The sequence below is a fragment of the Eptatretus burgeri genome, chromosome 6, assembly GCF_056783735.1.
Source record: "Eptatretus burgeri isolate ZD-2024b chromosome 6, Ebu_testis_v1, whole genome shotgun sequence".
NCBI lineage: Eukaryota > Metazoa > Chordata > Myxini > Myxiniformes > Myxinidae > Eptatretus > Eptatretus burgeri.
The window spans coordinates 45,281,531-45,306,539 of NC_140966.1; the positions used below are offsets into that span (position 1 = coordinate 45,281,531).

The window sequence follows — 25,009 nt, forward strand, 5'->3', positions numbered from 1 at the left end:
AGAAACCTTTGGATTAGAGGTGTTTTCAGGATTTTTCACTGGTCCAAAGTAGGTTGCATAATTAAGGTTTTGAGCTTGCTGAGCTTCTATTTTTCAAGGAATGTGTACAACTGGCAAAATGATGCTACACTCCAGATTAAAGCAGGGAGATTGGTTTGTTTCAATATTACAGGGGTAAAACCTCAAAATTGAGACTTTTCTCCCTGCCAAATCGTAAACCAATCCAAATAAAACGTACAAAAATATGCCTTCCTTGTGAATTTACAGAGATCAACATTGATGGACGGGGAGAGACATTGCATTTTCTTGCGAATATCTGATTCGCATTCTCGTGTCGTCAATTTAAAGTCTTTCTTTTCGAGTTAAATAAACACTTTTGAGAAGTCAAAGTACTTTTTTATTATAGAGCAATGATGTAGAAAAATATTCAAGGGCAAGTGCTGTCTTAAAATGTTCCCTCTGCTAAAAATACTCAAATCCTATTTCACATTCCAGGTACATGTTAGTTCCTACACATCTCCATAAGCATATAATGTAAAGATGGTGTGCTGCACAGGTGTGTACACACTCCTGCCGTAATGATTAGGATGCGAGTGCTTGAGAATACTTTAAGCCAATTTGTTGGGAGTAAGAGGTTACACGTGTACCGATATGCTCCTTGATTAATGGAGCAAAACGGTTTTGATAGAAACCAATTGAGGCTTCACAAACCGTTGCTAACGGACCGGCAAAATGCGATGGAGATGTTTGGTTAAAGTGCGAATACAACTACACTAAGCGGTGCTACAACTTTGTCCGTTATGCCAGCCAAACCCGTGGGGTAAGCATCATTGCTGGCTAGATTGTCATGGGAATGAGGGCTAGCAACTCGAGCCAACTCAGGAGGATATTTTAGCACTACCATAGAGAGCAGCAAGGAGACAAACTAACCATCTGTCGTTTCCACATCAAATAGCCATACTTTTGGTGAGATGGTACAGGCAAGAGTAACAAGAACCAACTTGATACAATGTTCTACACATTTTGTATATTCTATATTATATATAATATATGTATCTATGTTTATATATGTACAAAGAACAAGATAACTGTTGTAACTGACGCCTTTGGAGAGTTATTAAAACATAAAATGATCACAAGAAAACTTGACCAGTAAGGGGTCTGCATGCTAACGTGACAAACTGAAACCACGCGACAGTAACTCTTCCCGAGTTAACCTCGGGACCGTGATTAACAGGTTGCTGGTGATGGCCGCAGAGTGCTATATTGCGCTTCAACAAGCAATTGGAATGCCCTCGGGATTGAAGACCATGCCAGTTGTTGGGTCGTACGTGCCAGCGAGGTAGTAGAGATCTTCGCTGTCCTGGTAACGTTTGGTGCGTACCAGCTGCTGGTATTCCATTAGACTGACGACACGACAGCGATGTGAGATAGTTTGCACATCATTTTCATCAAGGTGCGATGACTGGTAGAGAGCTTTCTGTTGGGAAGTGGGTAAAGAAAGATCTTACATGTGGTTAGTGTTCAGGACTGCAAGACGTATTACTGGAGAAAATAAAGTATTAATGTGTTGTTCATATCTTTAGTACGTGGGTGTCAGTCTGCCACATACTATTATGATGGATTATCGGAGTGGCAATTTCAACAAGCGCAACTTCTGAGAGTCTTCCAAAAAGTTGTGTAACCTGTCTACCTTATAATAGACTATCATTGGCAAACTATTTTTGTTAACATTATTCTACAAATCCTCGATCAACGACTACCTTCAGGTGGTCTATACCAAACTTTTGATCTCAGCAAAGAAACTGTCCTTCTTTTAAGTGATGTCGTGGCTACATTGACCGCTTCCGTGAATGCAAAACGTCTCAACCCGACGTCGTTTTTAATTTTGAGCAATGTCATGTGAACACGAGGTGAAAATAGTTGGGAAAGCAAATTCACTCCCAGGATTTAACAGGTGCATACTGGTATTGGTTATTTTTGCAAGATAAGAATGGAGGAGCATGGTGTCGTGCAGAGGAGTTGGGTGAGTTTTTCCACAATGCAGGTCTCAGATAATCAAACAAGATGACATAGTCGTAGCCTTGGGGTGTCAATCGATAACGGTGACAGCCATCGCATTGCCCGTTGGAAAGTCTTTCTGAATGTGATTTGTCATCCTAACCCCATCGCTAACTAGTTCTTAAGTGATAACATCTGTTTCGAAAAATTGGAAAGGTCTCGACTTATTTGCTGTGCATTTTATATTCTGTGTCACCGTTAATTTAATAAGAGTCCCACTATTTTTGTTACTGAAGTTTTCTGCCATCACCAGGCCCTGCTCAGAATAAGATGCCTGCCATAATTTTAAATCCAAAAACAATTAAAATAGTGTGAGAAATTACATTTTCCATACATGTCAGTGAATAATGAGTGAAAGAACATTACCCAAAATGTGATTGTGTCACCCACCCCCTCCCCCAACAGTGGCACACACACTTACATTGTTATTGTGAGTAAACACACATGCAATTCTGACAATTCAATCAAAATGCCTTAGCCTCCCCCTCCCAACTCTGTCCCATCTTTGCTTCCCCCACCCACAATTTCCCTCCCAACCCTAAATCACCGATCCCCTCGCCGCACTCAAGCCTTCAACCTCTCCCTCCCACCGAAAGTCTTATAACCTCCCCCCGGGCATTCCCACGTTGAAACCGGAATATTTAACACTTTCTGCTCCCCTATCATGCCATCGCCGATTTCACAAAAACCTGTCACAATTTTAAGAAAAAATAATCGGAAATAATAGCTAAACTGCATAACCGCAGTAATAGTTCTGCTTGAGAGAAAAGGTAAAGGGTCTTAAAAGGTAATGCTAAAGTGTTCCTCATAATTTGTGGCTTGTAGTTTTTAAATTGTGGGTGGAGTCAGGTGAACTGTCCAACCAATGGGTGTAACTCGCACGCACACATGAACAGCTCCTTTTATAGTACTAGTGCGCCGGTTGGTGCCTTGGATCAAATTTTCATTGGTCTTCACGGCATTGAAGCATACCTGCCTGCTGTACTGCTGGAGCATCAGCTTGCCTTTCACCAAGTCTATATGTGCTTGTTCAGGGCGGGGATAATATGTTCGTTGTTATTATTGCCGAATCATGCCACCATTATAATTGTTAATATTATGAGTATTAATTAATATTTGCGTTGTTACAATGTGATTTGTTTTGTTATTTATTTTGTAATTATAATGCCACGTTGTGGAAGGACCGATTAAGCTGCCCGATACACCTTAACGTGACGTGCGTTTAAAACATGGGACTTCTTCTGGATTATTTGTAGTTAATTAGTCGAATCAACTTCGGAGGTCATGACAATCATTTTGGTGTATCATGTTCCGCATCAGAAAGCTTTAGTAGAACTCAACAAAAAAAAACATGCATCACACACACACACACAAGCACACACCTCGTCCACTTGTAGTAGACTAGTGAGCCCATTGGTCCGATCGACCAAATTTTCATTGGTCTTCATAGCCTTGTTGCATACCCACCTGCTATACTACTTGAGCATTCGCTTGCCATTCACGAAGCCCAGATGTGCTTGGGGCCAGCGTGGGAATTATATATTCATTATTATTATTGCCAAATGATACTATTCTTTTTATTGTTGTAAATATTATTAGTATTAATTAATTTATGTCTTGTTACAATATTATCATTGTGTTTGCTTATTTTATAATTGGAATGCCATGTCGTGGTAGAAGGACGTATGAAGCTGCTTTATATACTTTAACACGGCATGCATTTAAAACATGGAAATTCTAACGGATTTTTTTTGTAGTTAATTAGCCTAATCAACTCTGGAGATCATGATGATCAGTTTGGTGCATTGCATTCCACATCAGAACGCTTCAATGGAACTCCACAAAAAACACGACACACACACACACACCCCTCCCTCATCCATTTATAAGTAGAGTCTTCAAGGGTCTGGTTTTCATCAATGATCTCTTTGACTCTGGTAAATCCTCTTTATCTCATTGCTGATGACTCCACCCTCTGCGTACCATCTGTCATCCCTTAGACCGGCAAGCAGCAGCTTCTTCACCTTCTACAGATCTGGATAAAATCACAAGCTGGTCCAACACGTAGAACATGTCTTTTAATCCTGACAAATCTCTCTCACGAAGTCTCTCTGAAAGGACCGTTTGAACCCCCCCAATCTATTTTCTCAACAATCCTGTTGAAGAAGTCCTTTCATTCAAGCTTCTCGGCCTCACTATCTGCCATGATCTTTCCTGGGACACATTTCCAAGCTGGCCTCCAAAGCCACTCGCCGACTGGGCATCCTCCGTCATGCAAAGTCCTTCCTTGGCACACCTGAGCTCCTGACCACATGCAAAGCTTTCATCCACAGCCTGGTGGAGTACTGCTCTCCCCTCTGGGCTGGTGTTCCCACCTCACCTTTCTTGGTGTCACGCTGTGGAAACCAAGGCATTTAGAATCATTGATATCTCCCGCGATGAGGCTGTCTTTGGGTCTCTCACTGTCTCACCGCAGGCAGGTCGGTGGTCTTTCTGTCTTCGACTATCTCCTCTCTGGCCCTGCCCCCCATGCTCTGACTGTGAGCCGTCCCCTGCCCCCACCCCCATATTTCTGCAGGGCATTCAAGGTCTGCCAGCAACCCCCTTCTGTAAAACTACCAACAGCACGAATCACTGCTCACCTCCATTTACAAGGAATTAAGGTGCATGAGGAGGCCATTCGGTCCATCGTGCCTGCACCACACCAATACCAGATTTACTAAATCCATCAGTACCCCCTTCCCTTCGTGTGCTGCCTTTTGGCTGCTGCACTGGTGCTCATTTTGTCAACCTCGGAAGGATGACAGGCTGAGTCAACCCCCTGGTGTTAATTCAGGGGCCAACGGGACTTGAACTCAGGACCCTATGATCCCAAGCCACCACCCTAACCACTAAGTCAACACCAGGCTATAGACTAAATACTGGAGGGCACCACAATGACTTAACTGAAATGTGTGTTGGAAAGGGCTTTCTTTATTTTTACAAGTTTCCGAGATTAATTATTTCACATGCCAATTCAACAAAATGCAAAGTTGAAAATGAATTGATACAAGAACACAGTTTCCGATAATGAACTTTAAGTGTTTCTGCTACAAAGTTTAATTTAATTGGTGTTTGAGTGCGTGCATTCCACGACCACACGCTACTGTTTGCTTATTTGCCTGTTTTCAGTTCACTCTTTCACAAAGCTTGGAAGTTCTAAATAGACCAGGATATTGGGGAGCATCAAAATGTATTAGACTTTTGCATTTGCAATGTCTGACAGTCAGTTAATGATGGGGGAATCCACACAAATTGGCAAGGTATATGTGAGTGAGCTGATTGGTCCATGTTCATAGCTTCAGTCGGACAGTCTCTCAAGTACCACAATCTGAAAGACCATCGACATCACTTTCAAAGCTGCTTTGAATGAAGGAATGCTCTTAAACTGCAGCATTGCTTCACAAAGGCAGACATGGTGATGACGGTTTGCAAATTTATGATCCATTGTGTGTGCACAGATACTAAAGACGGAGGTGACCATTTGCTCAGTGGTAACCTTCAGCCACAAGGGACAAAAAAAAACAGGCTTTCAATATGGACTGCATTAAAAAAAATGAATGTGTTGCACTTTCAGGAGATTATAAACTTTTAAGATTGGTTTGTGTAATAATGTTCTCGGATGGTTGCTCATTTTAAACAAGTTAATTTTGAATGTTCGAGTTAAGGTTTTAATGGTAAGCTGATGTCTGCTTGGTTGTCTTCGTCAAAGTGCTACCACATTACCAAGTGTCTCGAGATGTATCGACTTACCTTGCCGTCTGTTCTTCGTTTGCCTAATTTGGTCTCCTCTGGGTGGTAGAACCATTTCACTCTGACAACCATGTGGCCACCCCAGGACTCCCATAAACCCTGAATGCATCCAATGTACGGTAAAGTGGGCCTTCCAGCCGACAAGAAAACTGCACAATCTCCAACATGAATCGCTTCCCTTCCACGAACCACTGCCTTGTAGAAAACCTTTCTTGCTTTTCCCTTCGTTCCACGGCGCTGAGAGGGGTAGGAGGAAGTAACGGAAAATAGATTTAAATTGTGGGTAAAAAAAAAAAAAACGTTGGTTACAGCACATTAGATAAGCAGAAAAGATTGATGAGTGCTCAAGCATGGAAATTGTCATTTTAATATGTGACTTTTGGCTAAAACTGTGTTGTAAATTATCGTTGGTGAATGCATTATGAAGTTGGGATTTGATGACAAATTCAGTGTGCAGGTTGCATCATTAATGAAGTGCTACACCACACTATGGCTAAAAAAATTGGAATTCGGATGAAGTTCGATGATAACTCATCTCTTTAGCGAAAGACACGTAACAATCTTTAACATCCACCAACATTCAATGCTGACTGGAGGGTCCCCCAGGTTCACGTTCCATCCAAAGGATGGTACTCTGCTAATATAATGCCCGTGCTGCAAGGCACCAGGTTTATAGCTTCATTTTCTGGTCAAGAATCACACCCAGACAAGACTGCTCCTCAAGGAGTCGGTGTCATGATCCCTCGTGACTGTTCATCACAATGGTTTAAACTTGCTGAAAGTCACAAGAGCTGGAGAAATGAGCTCTGAGCAAAGAGGGTAAAAATGTCGAATGGATGAAAGGTATCAATCAATGGAGCCAAGGACAAAAGCCTCATAACTGCAGCAAGGCACAAAATGTGATGGAAAAGGAAAGGTTTTAAAGCTACGAAAAATAGCCATGACATCCCATTTGGCAAACCTTTCTTCAAAATAACGACACCGTAAAGTACACCTTCATATTTGTACCCCTCATCCACATCTACTTTGTATCTCCCGTACAGTGGACAGGGACATTTGCTAGTTTTGCTTTTTCAGTAAAAAATAAAATTATATATATATATATATATATATATATATATATATATATATATATATATATATATATATATATATATATATATATATTGATAAACTCCTGGTGGAAACAAAATTATGCTTACAGCTGATTTTGTACTGAATTGCAAGCACCAATTGTCTTCACATTGAAAATGTGGCAATTTCACAATGATGTGCTGCTTTAATAAGGATTCGAAGACATGCATGCTGTTTCATTTGTGACACCTTCTCCATTAAAGAGATACACTGCCTTCACAAAGTATTCACACCCCTTGACATTTGCCACATTTTATTGTGTTACAGCCTGAATTCAAAATTGACCAAATTTTAACAAAAATTTGTCACCAATCTATGCAAAATTCCCCAAAATGACAAAGTGAAAACATGTTTTTCGAATTTTTTACAAATTTATCGAAAATGAAATACATAAATATCTAATCGACATAAGTCTTCAGCCCCCTGAGTCAACACTTTGTAGAATCGCCTTCAGCAGCGATTACAGCTTCGAGTCTTCTTGGGTACGTCTGAATCAGCGATGCACACCTGGATTTGGGGATTTTCTCCCATTCTTCCTTGCAGATAAACTCAAGCTCTGTTAAGTTGGATGGGGAGCGTCGGTGAACAGCGATCTTCAAGTCTTTCCACAGATTCTCAATGGGATTAGAGTCTGGGCTTTGACTGGGCCACTCGAGGACTTTCACCTTCTTCTTCTTCTCCTTGTGTGTGGCAGCTTGACTGCCGGGTAGCTGTCATTTTGTTGGGGCGCGACTATGCTGCCGATGCTGTGCCAATATACCAGTACACTGGTACTCATTTCACTGACCTCAGAAGAATGACAGGCTGAGTCAACCCCAACTGGTGTTAACTCAGCAACCAACAGGGCTCAAACACAGTACCCTAAGATCCCAAGCCAGTCACCATAACCACTAAGCCAACACCAGGTTTACGTTCTTGTTCTGAAGGCATCCTCGTGTTGCTTTGCTTGCATGCTTGGGATCATTGTCCTGTTGGACTGTAAATCTTCATCACAGTCTAAGGTCTTTTGCACTCTGAAGCAGGTTCTTCTCAATGATTTGCCTGTATTTGGCTCCATTCATTGTTCGCTCTATCCTTACAAGTCTCCCAGTCCATGCCACTGAAAAGCATCCCCATAGCATGATGCTGCCACCACGATGCTTCACGGTAGGGATGGTGTAAGATGGGTGATGAGCTGTGCTCGGGTTCCACCACGCATAGTGCTTTGCATTCAAGCAAAATAGTTCAATTTTGTCTCATCGGGCCACAGAATATTTTTCCTCATGCTCTCAGAGTCTTTCACATGCCTTTTTGCAAACTCCAGGTGTGCTGTCATGTGCATTTTTCTCAGGAGTGGCTTCCAACTGGCCACTCTCCCATAAAGCCGAGATTTGTGAAGTGCTGCAGACTGTTTTCTTTCCTGCAGATTCTCCCATCTCAGCCAAGGAACTCTGTAGATCTGTCAGTGTGGTCATTGGGTTCTTGGTCACCTCCCTGACCAAGGTCCTTCTTGCCCAGTTGCTCAGTTTGGTCAGATGGCCAGCTCCATCAAGAGTCTGGGTAGTTCCATGGTCTTTCAATTTCCTAATGATGGAGCTCACTGTACTCTTGGGAACTTTCAACACTCGAGAAATTGTTTTATATCCTTCCCCAGATCTTTTCCTCCTCACAATTCCATCTCAGAGTTCTACGGATTGTTCCTTGGACTTGGTAGAGTTTCTGCTCTGACATGCACTGTCAACTGTGGAACCTTATATAGAAAGGTGTTTTTCTTTCTAAATCATATCTAATCAATTGAATTGGCCACAGGTGGACTCCAATCAAGTTGTATAGACATCTCGAGAATGATCAAAATAAATTGGATGAACCTGAGCTCAATTTGCAGCGTCATAGCAAAGGGTTGAATACTTATTGATGCGAGACATTTCAGCTTTTCATTTTTCATTATTTTGTAATCATTTCTATAAAAAAAAATTCCATTTTGACATTATGGGGTATTTTGTGTAGATCTGTGACAAAAAAAACCCTCAATCTAATCCATTTTAAAATCAGGCTGTAACACAACAAAATGTGAAAAACTCAAAAAGTGTGAATACTTTCTGAAGGCATTGAAATGAGAAAGCATTTCAAAATGCAAAGCCTGTTCACGTCTGCTTTGTACTCAAAATGCATTTCCTCCTCCCCATGGATGCCATCCTATCAGGATTCTCCATGCTCTTCTCCTTTTAAGTGCTGATCATCAAACAAGGAAGCAACAGCACCATTTTTAATCATTGGTATGTCTTGCCTGGAGTTTGAACTGGTGACTTCCCAGACTCAGAGCAGATGCTCTGCCCATTACAACACCAAGTCTGGTTGGAATTACCATGTCACTCAGTTAAAATAATACCTCTGGTAGCTTATACATGTTGCTGTGTTTGAACTTGTGGAGTAACTGCTGAAATCTATCTATTTGGGATCTGCCTAACATCTTTTTGTTTCTTTCACACTTTTTCCTAAAAAAAAATTCACAATTCTCTTTATTTATTATAATTCTGATTTTTCTTCTCTTTCATCTCTTTTACGCTCTATTTCTCTCTTTCATTATCTATCTCTCGAAGGAGAAGTGAATTCTTGCAGAAATATTTCTGTTAAGCTCACTTGGCTGCGCCTGGATAAGTTTGAGGACACGGGAGTAGCGGCTGAAACCCGAATCCTGTCCAGGTTCCTCCTGATGACTCCGTCTTTGCTCCTTACTTCTTCGGGTTCCTTATTGGTCTTCCGTTTGTTTAAAATAATCTAGCTGTTTTATAAAGAACCTGTTTTCCCTTCTGCACAGATTCATCAAATTGCATCTTCAGTCATCCTACCCCTCTTCCCACTCTTGGTACACTGAATTGTGGTGAAGCAGTTGCTCTGGAACGACTTTCATTCTCTTCCTCGAAAACAAATCAGACCGAAGGAAACCTCAGTTCATTCCAAAAAAATGCAACAAATGTGTGTCCACTCTCAGGAGAACCAGAAAACACCTTCCATCCAACCTCAAGATTGAACTTTCAAACTCGGCTCCCTCCTTTAAAACCTGGTGATTCCTTTTTAAGTCTGTCTCTTGTGTATGCTCCACCTCCATCCTGAGGGAATTTTTTTTAATTTTTTGTAAATAATACCCCTAAAATGCATTTGTGGGTCTTTTAGGCCTGGGCAATGGAATGATTGTTTGTTTCACGATAACTTTGTTATAAAAACGTATATTTACATGACCTTTCACATTTGATTCAAAGGAACGGTAATACATATTCGTGTGTGTGTGTTTTGTTTTTTTTGGTTCAGGATCGAGGGAATTTCTTTCTTTTTTTTAATACTGCCAACCCTCTCGAAGAGGTTCAGTCACTCAAAACTCTTGGGTCTCACTCCCAGCCATGATCTCTGTTGGGAAAACCACATTTTAAAGTTGGCTTCCAAAGACAATCGCTGACTGGTCATCCACATCGTGCAAAGTCTTTTATCTGAATTTGCACCTGAATTCTTATCAAACTAGAGGGGGAGCACTCGGTAGAGTGCAAAACCTCCGCCGCCAATACTGCTCGGTCACTCAAGTGAACCTGATATCCTATTCATTCAATTTGACGTCAACAGTGCTCACAGAGTTATAGTTTGCAACTTTCCCTTTTACTTTTAACTTTTACAACTCAATTCATTCGTCATAACTCAATTCCTTGAGACAGAAATTGATTTTACGTGGGTATATCCACCTGATGTTCCAAATCTCAGCTGCAATTATAATTTTGGCATGTTTTTTGTTGGAAATCACTTAAAACATGTAGAAATGCAAAAAAAGAAATCGAAATTTTGTTGAAAAAAAAGTTGCAAATTTTTTTTCTCTCTAACAATTTCTTTTTTTGGGGGGAGGGGGGGTTGGAAATCACTTAAAACATGTAGAAATGCAAAAAAAAAATCAAATATTTTTTCAAATTGGCCGCCATAGCGGCCATATTGGATTTTGGACCAACTCCAAAATGTAATGGCATGATCCTTGGACCATACCTAACCCCTCCACCAAGTTTCGTCGAAATCCGTCGAGGAGTTTTTCCGTAATACTGTTCACAAACAAACAAACAAAGAGAAAGGGGTGAAAACAGTAACCTCCATCCATCTTCGATGGCGGAGGTTAATTACAAGGCAGCTTAATGGAATACTGCTCTCCCTTCCTGGCTGGTGCCCCTGCCCTACACCTTGCTCAGTCTGACACCATGGAAACCGAGGCCTTAAAGATCATTTGAATCTCCTGCAATGAAGCTGAATATACGGGCCTGTCACTTTGCCATCGCAGGCACGTCAGTGGTATCTATATCTTCTTCCGCCTACTTTCTGGTCTTTGACCCTCTGCCCTCTCTGTGCTTTGTCCCCCAGAAGTGTCTGCAAGGTGCATGTGGTCTATCATCAACCTCCTCCTTGTGAATCTCCCAAAATCCAGAATCACTGCTCACCTCTGCTCATTTGTTCCTCTTTTTTTTCCTGCCCATGCAGCCAACTTCTACATTATTTTCAATCACATTCTTCCTTCCTGATCTTCAAGACAGCTGATCATCACTATCTCAGATAATCTTCCATCCAAAACAATGATCTTTTCTACTCCCGTTAAACCATCCCACCAACCCCCCCCCCCCCAAAACATCCAGTTTTTCCTTCCTGGGAGTTTACTTACTTTTCCATCGTATCTGCCCCCTGAATCTTCCCCTACCCCTCATACTTACCTGCATCCCTTGTCTGTCCCTGTCTATTTTGTTCTTCAGCCCTGCAATTGGCATTTCCCCCTTCTCTTTCTACTGTTCCTTTTGTTCTGTTGCGTCCTGATCCGTTCTAGGTTTTCGCTCATTCCCGAGCATTGACTGTCCAAAAAAGAAAACCTTTGGTGAATAGGTATTTGAAATGCCCTCTTAGTTTGCTCCACACAAGGTGGCAGGAAACAAAATGGTGTTGACTCAATGTGTGCACATTTGAATGTGTGCAGATTCTACCGATGAAGAATCATAGCACATAGCACAACAGAAAAGATAGCAATGAGGACCATGCGGCACTGTCCTTTTATGCCAACTCCAGGAAATTAATTGCATTACCTCACAAAGTGCCATCCTTGAAGAGGAGACGTTAGTAAATCCACCAGGTAAACCATTTTTTCATGTAGTGCTGGAACGTTAATACAATATTTTGTATGATGACACCTTAACTATCCGCATAATCTTTTGTTTGCTATAGCCTTCATAATTAGCCGGATGCATCTTCTTAGATCTGAAAGTATACATGGCATTACCTGTGTGGGCTTCCCGGACCACTTCCACAGCTGACGTGCAGGTAAAAAGGCTGCGATCTTCGGCCTGTTTTCGACAGAGGGAAGGCGTTGACGTTTGGCCAGTTCTCGACTGCTGGGTAAGCCTGGTTGTCCACCACGTTTCCCTCGCTCTGGGGTTGGGCTTGGGACTTGCATCTGGGTCTGGGCCAAAGTCTCCTGCTGCGCTTTTTCCCGAACAGGCATGCTGGAAGTTGTCGGCTGAGAATTATATGAGTTATCAGTACAACCCTCACCATCTTCATCAGATGAGGAAGAAGATGAAGAGGAGGAGGAGGAAGAGGAGGAGGAGGAGGAGGAGGAAGAAGATGTGGAACAAGATGATGATGAAGATGATGAACTGGATGAAGATGAAGAACAAGATGAGCAGTATGGTGAACTCTTTTTGGAAGAAACCATTTTCACAGACTTGTCTTGAGCTGCCTCGTTTTCTGCCAAAGCTCCATACGTTCCTAATGCTGAGTTCTGGTTGTTCCGAGGGTTTGCAACTTCTGATTTCTCCCTGCCAGCTCCACTCTTTCCGTTAGATGTGGAATGAACCAAAGGAGACATTGGCATGTGACTTGATGAAATCTGTGAAGCCAAATGAGCACTAGGAGAACAGGCTGTAACTTGTGATAGCATCAACAAAGCCTTTGTTTTTTTGGACTTTGGTGACATCACTCCTTCATGATCCAGTTTCACTCTTGGTTCTACTTCAACGTTTCGAGGTCGGCCTCTGGCCCGACGTTCTCGCAGTGGGCCAAGTCTGACTTGTTGCTGGTTGGCACACCTTGGCCCCTGACCAAACAACATTGAAAGTTGGTGTGGAGCAAGAGCTGCAAAAGTTGCTGCAGAAGATCTGCATGCTCCAAAGAGTGGTGGCGTTGTTAATTTTGAACGTGGCCTCCCACGGCCCTGAACTGAAGTGGCTGTCTTTCCCCCTCTTTTACCAGTGCCTCTCAGTCTGACTGTATGACGTGCTATGCTTTGCTGGCAAATGGGTCTGCTGGGGTGTTCCCGCTCAGTGGAGTCGAGGACTGATGTATTGGTAGGATGGGATGGCCGGCTGCTGGTTAGAGGAGTTGAAGCTATGAGAAAGAGAGAGATGATAAATTAGTTATAGTATAGGCACTAACATTTGTGAACTCAATCGTTTCAAGGTATGTTAACAATAAATATCTAATTGCACTGAAATTAGGAAATGAACTCACTCACCACATCTAACTCCAACTGAAGACCTCTTTCCACGACTTTTGCCACGCCGTGGAAAGGTTATCTCTTCTCCAGAACCCTCCCGGCTGTCCCGTGAACTTTTTCGTCCTCTCCAGCCAAGACTGGGTGCCAATAATGCTGGAGAGGTTTCAGCACCTGTCAAAATAATCACTCATGTTACATGCTAGACACCCAGCTGCCATCATATATGGTGGTATTTTAATAATGTATACCAACAATCATCATTTGCACCAAACTCCCTTCCCTTTCTCCCTTGCACATAGAGCAAACCCTAAAATATCGCATGTTCTAATATCATGGGTTTCGACCAATCATGAGCATCCAATTGTTCCGATTTCATTGTCACGGGATTTCATTTCGACCAATGACGGTTTTTGAGCTGAGATGAGTCACCGTTTGCGTCCGTCCCGTGCATGTATGGTTATCTCCCATGATATGATGAGCCTTGTGTTGTTTGTCATGTGTCGTTTTTAATGGCGACCAAATGTAAAGCGATGAACAAAGTTAATTGTGCCAAAAAGGCAGAGAAAGGTTATGACAGGTGAAAAGATAGAGTTGTTAGATCGGTTAGCTCAAGGTGAAAATGCGGCATTTGTCGGCCGCCAGGACGGGATCAATGACTGCAGGTTTTTTTTCTCTTCCTCATTCCCAAACCTTCATTATCCTTCAAACCTCATTTCTAAACCTTCACTTTCCAACAGCTGTACTTGAACCGCCCTTCTCAAACACACATTCTCAAACCCCGACATCTCACCAGTGTTTCGACCGAATAATCGCCATTTCAGCGTTGTGATGGTTGTGGTTCTTCGTGGTTCCAGAATCACAGTCAAGTCGGATCAAAAGTGGTTCTTCCTGAAATGCGGAAACCAATCCGAAGGCTCCAGTTCAACCATGACTACCCACACGTTCCACACCAGCACAGGCTGGTTTGAGAAATTCAAAAGAGGATTTGGCCTCGATCATGTAAAATTAGTCGAGGAAGCAGCATCGGCCGACCATGATGCTGCAAAAAACTACCAACCGCAGCTCATGGAACTAATCGAGGCTTTATGGAACTAACTCATGGAACCAACTAAAAACGAGATGGGATTATTCTGGAAGAGGATGCCACCTTGTACCTTCCTCTCCAAGCAGGAAAGATCAGCTCTGGGGTTCAAGGTAATCAAAATAAAGACCAATTACTGTACAGTAGTCCCAAGAAGGAAGCCAGACATAACAACACACACACACACACACACACACACACACACACACACACACACACACACACACACACACACACACACACACACACACACACACACACACCACGCCATGCATTCACACACATACATACATATACATACAAATACACACACACACACACACACACACATATATATACAAGCCGGTAGACGACATGGCTGCTCGCTCTAGATGGAAAGCTGGCCGACGCGACGAGCCGATATTCATGTACATGCTATCAATAAATTTAGTACAATAAATATGATTATCGCAGCCCTCTTAGTTTGCGCCCAGAAACCCGCCTTGTGAAATTTCAGCCATGTTTCCAAAGAGACTTTAACAAATGGCAGCCCTGGTAATTCCATTTATCTATTCGCTAAAGATTTTATTTTTTATATGATGCTGTAAGACATTCTCCTTGGGCACAAAAAAAAACAGGTACCTCGGAGGTCCAATTTCGGAGGTATTGATTTTTTTGTACAGTCCACAATAAGTGTACGATGTACGATAAAGTATTTTAGCTGTTGCTAAGCAACAGAGGTGTGCGTAGCAACCATTCATTTTTGTGTACATGCTCACCACATTGTACACATTTTACCCAAGTTTCATCAAAATCAGACTCTTTCTCTTCGAGATATTCGCAATTAACCGTTTCTGAAATGTTCGACGTGTACTCGCCAAAAACCTATCTCCTCCTACAAATATTTTTTGTTAGGGCTGCAAATTGGCATGAAGGGAGCTGGATAGATTGCGCACAGAACTCGAAGCTTCGATTTTTTTTTCCATTTTTGACCACTTTAAAGGGCCATTGCTAGGGCCCAGGGTCCCATATTCGAAAGCACACGATTCCCAGAAATATTGGTCCTACCTACCAAATTTCATTGGAATCGGTTGAGTGGTTTAGCCCCTAGGCTTGACCAAAGTTTCGTGGACAGACAGACAGACAGATGGAAATGTCCAGAATAAGGGTGCTCTAAGAGCAGCCAATATATCCATATATATCTGCAGCCTGATGGAGTACTGCTCTCCCCTCACCTCTCACTTTTCTTGGCTTCACGCTGTGGAAACTAAGGCATTTCGGATCATTGGTATCGCCCGTGATGATGCTGAGTCTTTTGGCCTCTCACTCTCTCACCGCAGGCAGGTCGGTAGTCTTTCTGTCTTCTACCATATCCTCTCTGGCCTCGACCCCCTGCTCTGTCTGAGATATTATTTTTTTCGCTGTTATTCCCCATATTTCCGCAGGGTGCTCAAGGTCCGCGAGCAACCCCCTTCTGGTAAAACTACAAAAATCAAGAATCACTGTTCACCTTTCATTCCTCTTTTTTCCCACCTTTGGAACAAACTCCTACTCTCTTCAATGTCACTCTTCCCTCCAGATCTTCAAAACAACTGTTCACCACCATCTCTTATCTTCCCCCATCCAAAACCATGATCTTTTCTACCCCTGCTAATCCACCCCAAACCTACTTCCTTCAAATTCCCTGCTTTCCTTCCTGAAAGTCCTTGTGGTGTCCATCTTGTATACCCCGTGTTCCCTGCCCCATCCCTCTCCCTTCCACAGATCTCCTCATGTCTCTGTTCCACACTTTTTGCCTTCCCTCTCCCACTCCTTTTCTCTCCTGCTCCCCTTGTTGTGCATTATGTGTGTTAGCTCTCATGTGAGCTTTGACAGTTTATACAAAAAAAAGCCAAGGAACCTAACCCCCTTTTCCCATTGGCCCTTGGTGTCTATGATTGTGATTTTAACTATGGCGACATTTTCCAGGAGCCAAGCACTATATCCTGTATGTACATTTACAAAGCAATCTGAACAGTGGAGAGTGTTCTACAGTGAAACTGGATGTTAAAGTGTCTTCCATCAGACTGTTATCAGCAGATTGGTCAACAAACATCAATTATGAAGCCTCAATGTAAATGACCCAGGGTCACCCAACAAAGGAAATTCAGCTCTGATCAGACTTGCCAGACATGTTTCTTTTTGCCACAAGCACAGTTGGAGCATGAATGGAATCTGTCTCAGAGGTTATCCACAATAACTGCCCAGAAACAGCTTCATGCAACAGGTTACAAAGCCCCAGACTGATAAGACACCCTCTTCTCATAAAGCAGACTGCTTAGCATTAGGCCAAGCACATCACACTGGAATCTCGCATCCTGGAAGAAGATCCATTGGTCTGATGAGAGCTGATTTCTCCTGCATGCGACACATGGTGTAACTCGGGTTTGGCAGCAACCGAACACAACCTACACACCCAGGAACATTGTAGAGTCTATCACAATTGGTGGCAGACTCATGATGTGGGACTGCCCCTTACGATTGCACACTTGACCTTGTGATTGCACAGGGTAACCTGACAGGTGAAAAGTACCATTGGGACATTTTGGATCATGTTGTTCCACATTCTGACAGCCACTTTCTCACAAGACCTGTATTAATGGATGACAATGCCAGACCCCACTGTTCTCGTGCAGTTTCCGACTTCTTGCGAAACAACTGTCATCACAACATTGCCCTGGCCAGCAAGGAGTCCTGATTTATATCCAATGGAGAAGATTTGGGACATTCTTGGGTGTGGAATTGAGAAAATGAACTCTCTTGTGCAGTCTGGCACAGTTGGAGGTTGCTTTGCACCAGGAATGGCAACAACTCCATTTGGATTATCGCTGGTGGCTTATTCAGGGGATGAGAAGGAGGGTTGCAGTAATCATTAATTCTATGGTGCTTAGACACATGATTGACCTTTTAGAGACATTCATTCCATTGACACATCATGGGAGGTCGTTATTGGCTGGTCTTGAGCCCTACATTAAGGGTATGCTGCCACTAGCACCATTCTCAAGCCAGCATATTTGTTGGATGTCAGCATTTTGTCATGAAATAATCAACAAAACCTCTGAATACATCTCATCATTTGTCGAATATGTAGACTCTTCCTTCTTTTTTTCATTACAGGAGTGAGTCTCATGGAAGAGTAAGACGGAACTGACAGTGGGACACATTAAGAGAATGAATGAAAAGGATAAGAGGAAAGGGAAGAGAAGAGGGAACACTGAAACTACCAAGAAAGATGGTTGGATTCAGAAACGTTAATGGAGGTAACAAATGTCATTGGACAGAATTGAGGATGACAAGTGATGGAGGTGCACTGCTTGCTTGAAGTCTTGGTAGGAATAGTGAGAAAGAACATCCTCAAGAAGGCGGTTACTGTAATGGTATTAAAATAGTTTGCTGTTTACACTCGCAGAAGGAGAGGGTACTGCATTTGGGTCTGTTTGTTACTTGCAAAATCGAAGATTTTTCAAGTACTGTATATTGGTCAGTCGATTTTGTTATTCTGTCTGTTGGGTAGTCGATCTATCTACCCTTATTGTCAGGTTTTCCGTCGTTATGTCTGTTGCGTAGTCGATCGAGTCTACCCTTATTATCAGTATTTCCGTCGATATGTTTGTCTGTCTGTCTGTCTGTATGTATGTCTGTTCGGTCCAGTGCTCCGTTAATACAATAGCGATTTCGATGAAACTTGGTTGGTAGGTTCATACCATGACCGAGTTGTGTGCAAATGAGAACCGTTGCTATGGACCCATCCATTGCCGAGCAACGGACCTTTGAAATTTTCAAAAAAATCTCAAATTTTTTTTTTCGAAAATTAAAGATCGGGCCATGAGCGACTGTGCGCAGTACATTCAGCCATATTGTCAAAAATTTCCAGCCGGATCCTATGAAAACTGTCGGAGAAGATAGACTTTGAATGAACCCTGGTCGAAAACAATAAAAAAACGAAGTTTGTTATATCTCAGAGACTATGAGTCGGATACACATGAAACTGGTATGGTAGGTTCATGGTATGTCCTAGTTATGTGTGAGAAAGAACCGTTGCTATGGACCCCTCCGTTGCCTAGCAGCGGCCGAAAAACCTCTAAATGTGGGGGTATTTTAACGAAAAAACAATCTGCAGCATTAACCCTTGAAGAAAGAATCATGAATTTTCTTGTGCTTAATCATCAGGTCATTCCCCATCGAACGGGCCCATCGCATCAAGTTCTATTGGGTAGTTGACAACCCATGTCCGCCTACCGGCTTGTTTTTTGGGTAGTCGATATAGTCGAAAAAAAATATATATATTTTTTTGATCTACCCTTATTATCACTTTTTCCGTCGATATGTTTGTATGTCTGTCTGTATGTCTGTATGTCTGTATGTCTGTATGTATGTATGTCTGTACGTCTGTCTGTTTGGTCCAGTGCTTCGTTAATACAATGGCGATTTCGATGAAACTTGGTTGGTAGGTTCAGACCATGACCAAGTTGTGTGCAAATGAGAACCGTTGCTGTGGACACCACCGTTTCCTAGCAATGGGACTTTGAAATTTTTGAAAAGTCCGAAAAAAAAATTTTTTTCGAAAATCAATAATCGGGCCATGAGCGACTGTGGGCAGTACATTCAGCCATATTGTCAAAAATTTCCAGCCGGATCCAATGAAAACTGTCGGAGAATATAGACTTTGAATGAACCCTGGTCGAAAACAATAAAAAAACCAAGTTCGTTATATCTCAGAGACTATGAGTCAGATATACAGAAAACTGGTATGGGGGGCTCATGGTATGTCCAAGTTATGTGTGAGAAAGAACCGTTGCTATGGACCCCTCCGTTGCCTAGCAACGGCCGAAAAACCTCCAAACGTAGGGGTATTTTAACGAAAAAACAATCTGCATCATGAACCCTTGAAGCTGGAATCATGAATTTTCTTGTGCTGAATCCTCAGGTCATTCCCCATCGAACGGGCCCATCGCATCAGGTTTTATTGGGTCGTTGACTTCCCATGTCTGGATTGTCCACCTACCGGCTTGTCTGTCTGTTGGGTAGTCGATCCAGTCGAAAAAATTTTTTTTGATCTACCCTTATCAGTATTTCCGTCGATATGTTTGTTGGGTAGTCGATCCAGTCGAAAAAAAAAAAATTCAAAAAATGTTTTTTTATTATTTGATCTACCCTTATTATCAGTATTTAAAATAGCGATTTCAGTTAAACAATGGCGATTTCGATGAAACTTGGTTGAGAGGTTCATACCATGACCTAGTTGTGTGCAAATGAGAACCGTTGCTATGGACACCACCGTTGCTCAGCAACGGGACTTTGAAATTTTTGAAAAATCATAAAAAAAAATTCTTTTTTTGAAAATCAATAATCAGGCCATGAGCGACTGTGGGCAGTACATTCAGCCATATTATCAAAAACTTCCAGCCGGATCCCATGAAAATTGTCGGAGAAGACAGACTTTGAATGAACCCTGGTCGAAACCAATAAAAAAAACCAAGTTCGTTATATCTCAGAGACTGAGTCAGATATACATGAAACTGGTATGGTGGGTTCATGGTATGTCCTAGTTATGTGTGAGAAAGAACCGTTGCCAAGCAACGGCCGAAAAACCTCTAAATGTGGGGGTATTTTAACGAAAAAACAATCTGCAGCATTAACCCTTGAAGCTCGAATCATGAATTTTTTGTGCTTAATCCTCAGGTCATTCCTCATCGAACGGGCCCATCACGTCAGGTTCTATTGGGTAGGAGACAAACCATGTCCGCCTACCGGCTTGTCTGTCTGTCTGTCTGTCTGTCTGTCTGTTTATCGTCTACAGATCACAAATTCCTACCAATCTTCACGAAACTTAACCAAGTAGCGGAGGTGGTCTCAACTGAGAAGCCCATTTATTTTGAGGTCAAAGGTCAAAGGTTATCTTGATGTCAAATTTTTAACATCGTCATTTTTTTCATCTGATTGACTTGAAATTAGAACAAGATTTACACATTGCATCACGAAATTTGGAAGCCAACTATTTTTGAGGTCAAAAGGTCAAAGTTCATCTCAAAGTCAAACTTCTAAAATCATCAATGTCAATCTGAAAAATAATCAATTTTCATCGGATTGAACTGAACTTTGATTAAGATTGTCAATTTTAATCTCAATGAAATGGACAATTTCATGTATCCACGGCAACCTTTGAAAGGGGGGGGGGGTGGATTTTGCAAGTGCCGTGCATTTTTCTTGTTACTTGCAAAATCGAAAATTTTTCAAGTGTATTGGTCAGTCGATTTTGTTATTCTGTCTGTTTTTCTGTCTGTCTGTCTGTCTGTTGCCTTCAGGTCAAAATTTTAAACCGATCTTCACAAAACTTCACCAAATGGTGGAGTTTATCAAAAGGAAGAAGCTCATTGTTTTTGAGGTCAAAAGGTCAACATAGGCCAAAGGTCAACAACTTGGGTGGAATTTCTAAAATCCTCAATTTTCATCCGAGTGACTTGAAATTTGAAGAGGATTTCTATTTCAGGTCACTGAATACAACCAGCTAATTATTTTTGAGGTCAACATCGACAAAAAGGTCAACATCGGCCAAAGGTCAACAACTAAGGTGGTGTTTCTAAAATCCTCAATTTTCATCCGATTCACTTAAAATTTGAAGAGAATTTATATTTCAGGTCAGTGAATTCAACCAGCCAATTATTTTTAAGGTCAACGTTGGCCCAAGGTCAAAAATGAAAGTGGTATTTATAAAATCCTGAATTTTAATCCGATTGACTTCAAATTTGAAGAGGATTCAAATTTCAGGTGACTGAATTAAACCAGCCAATTATTTATTCGGTCAACATAGGCCAAGTTTCTAAAATTGTCAATTTTCATCCGATTCACTTGAAATTTAAAGAGGAGTTGTTTTTTTGGTAATTGAATTCAACCTCCAATTATTTTTGAGGTCAAATTTGTTTTCTGGATTTTGCAAATATCGTGCTCTGCCTGACATTGTGTTCTTCTTGTTTGTTTGTTTTTTATTTGCAAAATCAAAGATTTTTCAAATATATTGATCAGTCAATTTTGTTGGGTTGTAGATCCAGTCAAAAAAAAATATTCGAATTTTCTTTTTGATCTACCATTATTATCAGTATTTCTGTCGATATGTTTGTTGGGAAGTCGATCCAGGCGAAAAAAAGAAAAATTTCAATTTTTTTTTTTTTTGAGATTTGTTCTTTCCTTATTATCAGTATTTAAAATGGCGATTTCAGTTAATACAATGGCGATTTCGATGAAACTTGGTTGGTAGGTTCATACAATGACCTAGTTGTGTGCAAATGAGAACCGTTGCTATGGACACCACCGTTGCCTCGCAACGGGACTTTGAAATTTTAAAAAAATCATAAAATATTTATTTTTTCGAAAATCAAAAATCGGGCCATGAGCGACTGTGGGCAGTAGATTCAGCCATATTGTCAAAATTTTCCAGCCGGATCCTATGAAAACTTTCCTACATGGTATGAACCTACCAACCAAGTTTCATCGAAATCGCCATTGTATTAACTGAAATCGCCATTTTAAATACTGATAAGGGTAGAACAAATTTCAAAAAAATAAAAAAAAAAAAATTCCGACGATATGTTTGTTGGGGAGTCGATCGAGTCGAAAAAAAAATTTCTAATTTTTTTTTTTTTGAGATTTGTTTCTTCCTTATTATCAGTATTTAAAATGGCGATTTCAGTAAATACAATGGCGATTTCGATTAAACTTGGTTGGTAGGTTCATACCATGACCTAGTTGTGTGCAAATGAGAACCGTTGATATGGACACCACCGTTGCCTCGCTACGGGACTTTGAAATTTTTGAAAAATCATAAAAAAAATATTTTTTTGAAAATCAAAAATCGGGCCATGAGCGACTGTGGGTAGTACATTCAGCCATATTGTCAAAAATTTCCAGCCGGATCCTATGAAAACTGTCGGAGAAGATAGACTTTGAATGAACCCTGGTCGAAAACAATAAAAAAAACCAAGTTTGTTATATCTCAGAGACTATGAGTCAGATATGCATGAAACTGGTATGGTAGGTTCATGGTATGTCCTAGTTATGTGTGAGAAAGAACCATTGCTATGGACCCCTCCGTTGCCTAGCAATGGCCGAAAAACCTCTAAATGTGGGGGTATTTTAACGAAAAAACAATCTGCAGCATTAACCTTTGAAGCTTGAATCATGAATTTTCTTGTGCTTAATCCTCAGGTCATTCCCCATCAAAGGTGCCCATCGCGTCAGGTTCTATTGGGTAGTCGACTACCCATGTCCGCCTACCGGCTTGTTATTCTGTCTGTTTGTCTGTTTATCGCCTGCAGGACACAATCTAAAACCGATCTTCATGAAACTTCACCAACTTGTAGAGGTGGTCTCAACTGAGAAGCCTATTGATTTTGAGGTCAAAGTTGAAAGGTCATCTTGAGGTCGAATTTATAAAATCATCATTTTTCATCTGATTGACTTGAAATTGAACAGGATTTGCATATTGTGTCACTGAATTAGGAAACCAACTATTTTTGAGATCAAAATGTCAAAGGTCAACTCAAGATCGAACTTCTTATATCATCAATTTCTATCTGAAAAATCAATTGTCATCTGATTGACTTGAAAATTAAACAGCAATTGCATAGTGCATTACTGAATTTGGAAAGCAACTATTTTTGAGATTGAAAGGTCAAAAGTCAACTCAAGGTCAAACTTCTAAAATCATCAATATCAATCTGAAAAATAATAAATTTTCATCCGATTGACCTGAGCTCTGATGAAGATTGTAAAATTTAATCTTAATGAAATGGACAATTTTATGTATCCATGGCAACTTCTGGAGAGGGGGGTAGAATTTGCAAGTATTTTGCTCTGCATGACATCTTTTTCTTGTTTGTTTGTTCATCCGCACAGAACTTTCGTGTTTTTATCTGCAACCATTTATCGGATTGAGACAAAATTTTCACCATATGAGCAACTATAAGAGTGCGGTGGATTCAGTAGAATGTAGAATTCAGTGGAAAACATGGAGAATGTTTTATTGATAATAATGACATCATAAGTCATGTGGAGTGGCAGCCATATTGGATTGAAGAAAAATTAAATCATGTTTTCTCTGTAACCACTCAATTAATTGACGTAAAACTTCACAATTGTGATCTAGTAATGATGGGGAATAAATGTTTTAAATTTCAACTTGATCGGACACATGGTCTGACAGCCAGGATTATTTAATTTTTCATCTGAGTTATTTTGAATTTTTTTTTTTAAATAAGGCTCAGTTGGCTGTGCCTGGATGGGTTTCAGGGTAGAGGAGTAACAGCTGAAATGTGCATCCTATCCAGGTTCCTCCTGATGATTTCTTTGCTTTTTGCTTGTTCGGGTTCCTTCTGATTACTCCAATGTAGGACTGTACCTATTTGGCCTTCCATTTGATTTTAATTGAATTTATTTTAATCCCATTCGAAATTCAAATGAATAATAATTTAAAAAACGTCACGGGGCAGGTGGCCGATCAAAGCGGGGTTGCGTCAAAGCGGGATGTCTTGGTACCCGGTCATCACTGCCAGCAGTTATAAAGTGGCCATTATAGTTTTGTCTCTTATTAATTATGTAACACACCAGTACACAAATGCCACACAAAATAAACCCACAAAACTACACAAACACCACACAAAACAAGTACTGGCGAGGATCTGCAATCTCTGAATGCTCTTTTTCTTGTTTTACTTTGTGTCCGTTGGACCGGAAGCACTGGCGTGTGGTTTCAAAAAGAGGGAGAGTGCCGGGGTACGGCGCATTCTGGGGCTTTGCTTTGCTTTGTGTGCGATGATTCTCTTTGAACATTTCCTGTCCATCATTAACATCAGAACTTTATAGTTAAATCAACAAGAGAAGCGAGGAATGAAAGGGTTGAGGTATGCAGTCAGCTTGGATTTTGAATGTTTAACCAGGAGGAAGTTATTGGAAGAAGACATGCATCCTGGAGTTGCTGAGGGAGATCAGAAGACTGAGAGCAGAGCTCAGTTTAGTTAATCCCATTTTGTTAATCGTATTTCCTTTCTTCCTTATTTTCCTTCCTCTAGACACCTACCCTCCCTTCTCCCTCATGTCCCACACGCTGTCTTCCCTTCCCTCTATTTATTCCCGCCATATTAATTATTTGGCCTCTTTTGAGCCATAACTTCCATTTGTAAGTACTTACAGTGGATCGTGTAGTTTGGAGGAAGCAGACGAACATGGGCGAGCAGAATGCGCCCTGTGTCTCCATCGTCAAACTCCACGGTCACAACACTTTGCCCATCGTCTTCCCCATCACCTTCACTTTCCCAATCCTCAGAGCCTGAACTTCCTCCTCCTGCTCGCCAAAGATAAAAGTGGGGGGAAAAAATGGAAGATGTTATAAGATCTGAGAGTGGTAAGTATCATTAGTCCAAAAGGTTTGTTGAAAAATATAATAA

General features: G+C 41.3%; 1 protein-coding gene across 6 annotated transcripts in view; it reads right to left on the reverse strand.

Moving 5' to 3' along the window:
- Window positions 1-374: 374 nt before the first annotated feature.
- The window catches only part of LOC147024670 (uncharacterized), a 114,182-nt gene continuing 89,547 nt past the window's right edge, over window positions 375-25,009 (reverse strand). For 5 of the 6 annotated variants that reach the window (XM_085884799.1, XM_085884800.1, XM_085884796.1 and 2 more), the window contains 5 exons: window positions 24,754-24,906; window positions 13,490-13,642; window positions 12,257-13,362; window positions 5,854-6,090; window positions 375-1,480 (listed from right to left, as the gene is read on the reverse strand). In XM_085884799.1, the coding sequence (XP_085740925.1) occupies window positions 1,274-1,480; window positions 5,854-6,090; window positions 12,257-13,362; window positions 13,490-13,642; window positions 24,754-24,906 (1,856 nt within the window). In that variant the 3' untranslated portion in view covers window positions 375-1,273. Of the gene's footprint in view, window positions 1,481-5,853; window positions 6,091-12,256; window positions 13,363-13,489; window positions 13,643-24,753; window positions 24,907-25,009 lie in introns of those variants that run through there. The other variant, XR_015059137.1, reaches the window with a different exon arrangement.